This window comes from Notothenia coriiceps, unplaced genomic scaffold, assembly GCF_000735185.1.
Source record: "Notothenia coriiceps isolate Sejong01 unplaced genomic scaffold, NC01 NC01_scaffold00028799, whole genome shotgun sequence".
Lineage (NCBI taxonomy): Eukaryota > Metazoa > Chordata > Actinopteri > Perciformes > Nototheniidae > Notothenia > Notothenia coriiceps.
In genome coordinates this window covers 327398-335644 of record NW_011361500.1, presented here as the reverse complement: position 1 = coordinate 335644, position 8247 = coordinate 327398, and the positions used below count along the sequence as shown (strand labels likewise).

Below are 8247 nucleotides of genomic sequence, written 5' to 3'. Positions count from 1 at the left end.
AACTTCAAAATGCATAAAAAAGGAAGAAAACAGTAAGGTAATGATAGGTGGTGACCAACCGTTTCAAAATATGCCATAAAGGTGTATATTAATCTTTCTAAATCTAAATCTAAATCTTTGTATTGGATAATTGAATAAGCTCTGAAAGAAACTCACAATCATATCCATTATTGGTAACACTTTATTTTGATAGTCCATAGTTAACACTCTATAAGTCATCAGTTGACCTTTAGTAGCATGTCAACAGTGCATCAGTTGACATTCAACAGCACCGTTCAAACCGGCAAGTAACTAAGCATTAGTTGATGATCAACAGATAAGCAACTTTAGAGTTTAGTAGACTATCTGTTGATCGTCAACTAATCTAGAGTTGACTATTAGTATACTTTTAGTAGGTTCTCCACTAAGCGTTTGTAGGCATGTGTTAGGACTATCCAATTGAAGTGAAAAACATTTGAGAACAGTAGAAAGTCTATAACCTATCAACAGAACACATACATTCATCCACTAATGATATGCAACAGACAAAAGCTAAATGTTTTCCACAACTGATCACGAACACTGGATAACTGAAGTCAGTACCAGGCTATAAAGCACAGTAGAACAAACACTATACACAGCATATCAGAGAAAGAAAGCTTTTTTATTTTAATAATATACAACAAGTAAAAACTGAACAGTTGTGAACCACATTCAATCCTACTAAAGGACATCTAAACATAATTATTAACAGGTCGCCAAAAAACTTCCCCAAAGTAGCTTTCCAAAATGAAAAAACTCCCCCCCTACTACAACAACAACAACAACGCTCAACCCACATTCAGAATTAACTGACAGAAAAGGGGATGAGCTGTTGCTTTGTATAGTGTTTCTTCTACTGTGCTTTATAGCCTGGTATTGACTTCAGTTATCCAGTGTTCGTGATCAGTTGTGCAAAACATTTCGCTTTATTCCCATGTCTGTTGCATATCATTAGTGGATGAATGTATGTGTTCTGTTGATGGGTTATAGACTTTCTACTGTTCTCAACTGTTTTTCACTTTAATTAGATAGTCCTAACACATGCCCACAAACGCTTAATGGAGAACCTACTAAAAGTATACTAATAGTCAACTCTAGATTAGTTGACGATCAACAGATAGTTAACTTAGGGTGACCAGACGTCCCCGTTTTCCGGGGACAGTCCCCGTTTGTATTGGCCTGTCCCCGGTTGAAACTGTCCCCGGAAATGTCCCCGTTTTTAATATACGTTAAAAACACATAGCAAGGTGAAGTAAAACGTTTCATGTCAGGAAACACTGGGTAAACAGACTGTGGTCAAGCCAGCCCCCACTTAGGAAAACACAGTCAAGCCAGCCCGCACGTTGTAGTGCGGTGCGCAAATATCCTATGCATTACGGTAGAGGCCTGTAAAAACTGCCTTCAANAAAAAAGTTGGATCTCTCCAAAAGGATGTAAAAAGTACTTTTTTATATAGCTCCTCACATCCAAACCCTTACTACCGTTCAAATTTTGTAAAAACCCCTCTTAAAGTTCGTGACCGAGGTGAGACAAAAACTCTAGTTTCGTAGATCTGGTCTCAGGGACGTAGCCTAGCCCCATAGGCACCATGGGCTGCCACTGGGCGTTTTTTCCACTAAACACGCCCACCATAAAAAAGTTGCGAAAAAAGGCCAAGCCAAGACCTTTGTTTCTCACGCCAGCCCAACGCCCACAACGGATTATTTATATAAAGTAATATTTTAATCAATACAATTTAGGAGTCTTGAGAGGGGGCGCCCTGGCTGTATTAGTATTGAGACGTCGCGTGATAGACGCAACTCGCGCGGGTGTAAACTTACCGACGACTCCACTTCGAGGATCGCCTCTTATGTCGTAAAAAGTATTGAGAAGAGTTTCTCGCTTTAGCGTTAGTATTTGTAAATATTAAACAAAATGCCTCTTGAGGGCATGAAGAGACAAAAAGTCCACCTTGCTCCCAATTGATTCCCATGTTAAATTGTTCCGGATCTTTCTTCATAACAGAGAGGAGTACAATTTAGACAAACTGTTCCCATCTCCACATTTTACGCACAAAACCCCAAAAAAACAAACATGTATCAGTTCATTGGGGTTCCCTGATGCTCACGGTCTGGTAATTTTTTGATAGAAGCCATAGTTTTTGAACAGGTGGCAACATTGTCAGATATAATCCCCAATGCATTCTTATGGGACTCAGTGCTGCAGTTGGTTGTCATGGTGTTGCTGGGCAGATTGGAGCCACACACACGTGAGTCATAATCCAATCAGAGCAGACACCATGGAAAACTTTGATCTCTGGGTTTACACACACAGGTGTTTGTAAACATTCAATCACTACTACTTACATTTAATATCTTTATTTAACTCTTTCAGCCTAATTTCAGCTGCAGGAACCATTCAAATATCAAACTATTCAGCCTTTTCAACACATGATGGGAAACTTTCAACTTTTTCAAAATATGTTATACTTTTTAAAATATTCAGCTTTTTAAAGTATTTTTTTAACATGGAAGTTATTGCAATGCTTTTGAGCTGTAACACTTAACACAACACACACAACACACAACACACACACACAACACACACACACACACACACACACACACACACACACACACACACACACACACACACACACACACACACACACACACACTCTCTCACACACACACACAGACAGACAGACACACACACACAAACACACTCTCTCTCTCTCTCTCTCACACACACACACACACACACACACACACACTCTCTCTCTCTCTCTCTCTCTCTCTCTCTCTCTCACACACTCTCTCTCTCACACACACACACTCTCTCTCTCTCTCTCACACACACACACACACACACACACACACACACACACACACACACTCTCTCACACACAGACCAACAGACAGACAGACACACACACACAAACACACTCTCTCTCTCTCTCTCTCACACACACACACACACACACACACACACTCTCTCTCTCTCTCTCTCTCTCTCTCTCTCTCTCACACACTCTCTCTCTCACACAGACACACTCCCTCTCTCTCACACACAGACACACTCTCTCTCTCATACACACACATACACATACACACACACACTCTCTCACACAGAAACACACCGATGATGATGAATGATCAAGAGAAGAGAGAGAGGGCGATCAAGAGAAGAGAGAGAGAAGAGAGAGAAGAGAGAGAGTAATGTAACCTCCTAATGTAATGTATAACTCCTATGAAAATGTTCAAAAAGTGCTCAAACTTCACATGTGTGCTAACAGTCCAGCCGTGAAGACATCTACGGGAAAGTTTTGAGATTTCTTCAAATGCCGTTACCATGGCAACACAATGCTCACCATGAAACACGGTTTTCTCTTAACTTAAGTGAAAATGCTCGAAATGGCCCAAAACTTCACAGGTTTGGTAACGATGCAGCCATCAACACATCTAAGCGTATTATGGGATGTCATCAAATGCCATTGGCATTGCGACAGATCATTCACCATCAAGTTAGTTCAAAAGTTTGCAGTTCAAATATTCTGCTGCTTTTCCAAGCCTTTTTACTTTATTTTCTTCTCTCATCATCACACATTCAAGCCCCCAGTGTTCATGTATAATTTCAATCAAAATGTTTCACTTTCTTCTTACACATTACATTTCAGCATAGCAATTTAGCGTCAGCTTTCCAGCATAAAGCATTCCCACTAGCAATTTCTTCAGGAATTGCATTCTCTAGTTAAAACTAGCTGCACCTTTACCAGTTTTGATAACACTTTAATGCGTCGTATCACATATAATTAATCCAAATCTGTTTAGAAACTAAAGGTATACAATACATGTAGTGGAGTTGAGTTCATTAACCTCTAAATTGTAGTGGTCTAGAAGTTCAAAGTAGCAACACATTTAAATACTCAAGTAAAGTACAAGTATCTCAAAATTGTACTTAAGTAGAGTACCTGAGTAAATGTACGTAGCTACTTTACACCAATGAAAAAGGAGTATTTCTACTTTGGGGAAATTAGTCTTAGCCCAACACAAGTAAATATATCGTTTTTCTCAATAGTTGTTTAAGAAATTGTGAGTCAAGACTGCAAGTAACGTATAAATATATAATCTTTATTCATTTATTCATATGCTCAGATAACAGTGTTGGGAAGCATTACTTTCACAAAAACAACTTGTGAGACTACATGAACAAAACAGATAAAGCTAGGAGGTCTTCTTACTCATGGATATGTATAAAGAAATCCAATATAATCTATTGAATGTTATTGCGATAGTTAATAGAAAGAGGCTTGACATTTTAGGATGACATTAAATGCAAACATAATATAACAAATACTGCAAATGTTAATTTCCTACTAGAGTTTAGAGTTAAATAAAAACAAAATAAATCGGAAATCTTTGTAACGTGACCCTCAATACTGTTTCATAATAATATACTTTAAGAATACAAAAATTATACTTGATATAAAGTATCAGTGCATAATTACTTCCTCTCCATATAGACAAACTAATTATAATTTTGAAGTACACAGGAGTTCAAAATATCCAATTTATACTTCAGTTTACTTACTGGCAAATACAGTTTATTTTGTGGTCAACAAGCACAAGCTAGCCACATTTCTACAGGGTGTGTAAGCTAAGTTTGGTCCACAGTACTTTCAACACATCGGGTAATACAAACAAAACACTCGATTTTACATGATAACAAACAATAGCTGTGAATCCGAGCAAACTGGTGCTCAATTCAAATACATGTAGAGTTTGTTTAGCCTGCCCTGCAAGCTTTACTAACACGTAGCACAAAACAAAGGACGGATCAAATACACTTACATGTTTCCCTTAGCTTTACTTTAAGTGAATACAGCAGCACAAACAACATATACATCTGGAGTGAAGTGTTGGGATATTACATGTTGATATGAGGAAGACTGGGCTTAAAAGATCCTTTGGTTGACTCTTGAATTATAAATCTAAATAAAGAAACAGAACTAAATAACTAAGTGACAGTGTACATAATCTAAATAAATACATTTTACCATCAACACTTGTTCTAATATTGCATTTTCTAACTCAATCTGTACACAAGCTAAATAAACAAATCTAATTTTCTTCACTTTCTTTTAGTTCGACCAAACAGTAACAACCTTTTTTAGTTTCTTCAGCACCTGATAGGGGCAGGAGGATGAATCTGCATTTACAGTAACTCTTGATTTAAGTGATTTCATGGTCAAGCTGTTATGCTAATCCTGAAGCCGTCTGCTTTTACTCTCAGCTCTACCCTGTTTCCTCCCTTTACCTCTGCTAACTTGTGATTTCCCAAAACCAAGAGCTTATAAACATGAAATAGTCACTATTGGCCATCCTGAGTTAGTTGAGCTGATTTTAATTGGATTTAAGGAGCAACGACACCAAAAACACAATCCTTTTCACAATTAATAATACAAGTTAAGACTGATTTTGCTTTGAGCAAGTCTGAACTTTTTTTAACCTTCATATGAGCAGATGTATCCACATCTTAAAAATATTTTCTCTTTAATCGTTATCAAAAATTACAAATCCAGTTTTCATTTTTGAATAAAATGGAAACAGATATAAAAAACTTCATAAACCTCAGCTATTCTCTCTGCTTTTCTTTTCTGGATTTGTTCCTAATCATCAAAGGTGGTAGTTGATGTGATCTGCAGTAAAGTGGGAGTGATTGTAGCTAGTTTTCACAGTAGATGAAAGAAATACCTGAGGCTGTTTCCAGCTGTTTGACATATCACAGTGAATGTGGAAGGGACCAGCAGCATTAATGTCAGCCTGTGTCTGAAAACTGGAATGAAATCAACAGTCTACAGGTTTCCTTTTGTTGCTCAGCAGGCGCCCTGAACGTTGGAAGTAACAGTCGAGTAGGTTCATGTTTCATTTCAGAACGACCTTTCAAAACACTTTACCGGGGAATCTCATGTGTTTTCCTCTCAAACTTTGCTACAGTCCAGAGATAAGAGTCAAAACAGAGGAGAACAAAGCAAATGCCTCGAGGCTGTTCATCAGATTCTTCAGGGACAGACCATGAGGCTACACAGGCGGGGTGGAGTAGCGCACCACATAGTTGTAGTCGGGCGGAGGGCTGTGACACTCCAGACCCACATCCAGGGCAGAGTCGTCCAGACCGAAGTCCAGAGAGGTGACCCCGCTCGGGAACTTCTCCTTCTCCGAGTCACACAGCACCGACTCTTTGCTCTTGCTCACTGCCTTCATCCTGGAAACACAGAGAGATGCGGCATTAATGAGACAGAAATATCTCTACGATAACAAATGCATCATGTTCAAGCAAATAAGGCATAAACACATGCTTGAAAACAACATACAAATACCAGATACAATGTCACTGGAATGACAGAAAGTGGAATCAGAGGGATGCTTCTCCTTATTTATTAACAACACAGCAAAACTAAAAATGTCTTGCCACTGATTTTGCACTTGGAGGCAGAAATGTGAAATAGAGGCCAAGTGTCTGAAAGGTTGTGTGTGTGTATGCCTTAATGCGACAATCAATGCTGGAACATGGTCTATGGGCTGGTTGGACAGAGCACAACATTTTCAGTTAATCTGTGGTAAATCCAAAAGTCATATGAAATTAGAAACAATAGATTTATTTGTTTTCTGAACAATAAACACTTGTAATTGCAAAAACACTTTAAAATACAACGACTACTCTTGTGTCCTCAGTACGGGTCACTAAATGCATTGATTTCATATATTGTTAGAGCATTATTCAAATAATTTGGTTGGCATAACTTCTGTGGAAACATTTGGCAATTGGGGTTGAAATTGTTGCAGAAAATGAGTGAACAACCAGTTGAGCACTTATTTTAAATATATATATATATATCAAGTTCTTTGTCACAGCAGAGGTCTGTTTTTTATATTCTTTGATTGAAGAATTTAAAGCTCTTTGTGAAGCTGTACAATCACACTACCCTCTCCTTATTCATATGATGTAATCAATCATCCTGAGTCCTTCTGCTTCATTTGATGCTCAGAATATGAGTAATTGCCTCTTATTGTCTTTGGAGGTTGCTAAGGGTTCCAGGGTTCCTCTCTCGAGGCCAAAGGGTCAGCGCCCAGCGGGGGTAAAGTGACGCTGTCATACTGGAATGCTGCCCTTATGAATAACTACCTGATGAACCAGCCATCAAAAAGAAAATTAACAATAGTACAGTTTGTCCTTGCCAGTACCAAGAAGAAGGTGGGGGGGATACTGGCAATTGAGCAACAGGAAACAAAAAGAGTCAGGGTGAATTTCCCCTTCTCTCTGAGCTGAAGCACATATTGTTGAAGTCTTCTATCATACAGGGATCGTAGAGCTGAAGAGTTACATTCAGTCACAAGCCCTTTCCAAATAACCATAGACTGTTTTGTTGTGTGCTCTTGTTTAAGAGAAGTCCGGCTCGAGGAGTGGTGAAGGCCAAGCGAGCAACAGGTGGACTTCAGCTTAACAAAAGGAGCGCTATAGCTAACAGGGGAGGCCCTCCTAAGTTCAAAGGTGGCAGTGATTGAGCGGTCGCCCAGCAAGGAAGTCCAAAATGTTGATCATTCTCTGCATGCCTGGCCTGATTCTTTCTGCCCTGATGATACAAACAGGCCTGTAATGAGGCTCGGTAGATTTTTTAAAAACACTTTGTGTGGTTGTTTGAAAAAGTGAGTTTGTTGAGCTGTAAATGAATAACACCGCTTCAGAGTGTCATTAACTCTGCTAAGTGCGCCTCATAAGTTACTTTCCTGGCAGTTGTTTACACACTCCTTCCTAATATTTTATAAGCACTTTAATGCTGTGCACTCTTTTCTCATAAACTAGCTTTATGACAATATACTTTACCGCAGTTTCACTTTTAAATCCTTTAAGTGTAAGCCACAATGCTTTGAAGTGGCATTACTTGTTGCTACTGTGCGAGGAGCAGAATAATACCACAAGGTTTAAAGTGTAATTACTGAGTTCAGAGGTTGGGCCTCTAAATTAACCCTGCCACTGAGCTGCTGTAAACTTCACGTGTAAGCCTTTAGTCACCTACAGAGACCCTCATTAGAAAAAGATTTACAGAAATTTGACTCAGATTTGACTTTATCCTCAAATAACCCATAAAGTAAAAACACACTCTCTCTCTTTCTCCTCCCTTCACGACAGTTTTATATACTTGCCCCTGCAGGATCCACATCTTAAAGTCATCAAACAATCTGCAGG

The 8247-nt window shown here is 38.8% G+C and overlaps 1 protein-coding gene across 1 annotated transcript in view; it reads right to left on the bottom strand.

The window, feature by feature from the left end:
• Positions 1-4115: 4115 nt before the first annotated feature.
• The window catches only part of kdrl (kinase insert domain receptor like), a 34903-nt gene continuing 30771 nt past the window's right edge, over positions 4116-8247 (bottom strand). Inside the window, exon 20 of the mRNA XM_010786156.1 lies at positions 4116-6264. Coding sequence (XP_010784458.1) covers positions 6081-6264 — 184 coding nt within the window. The 3' untranslated portion in view covers positions 4116-6080. The remainder of the gene's footprint in view (positions 6265-8247) is intronic.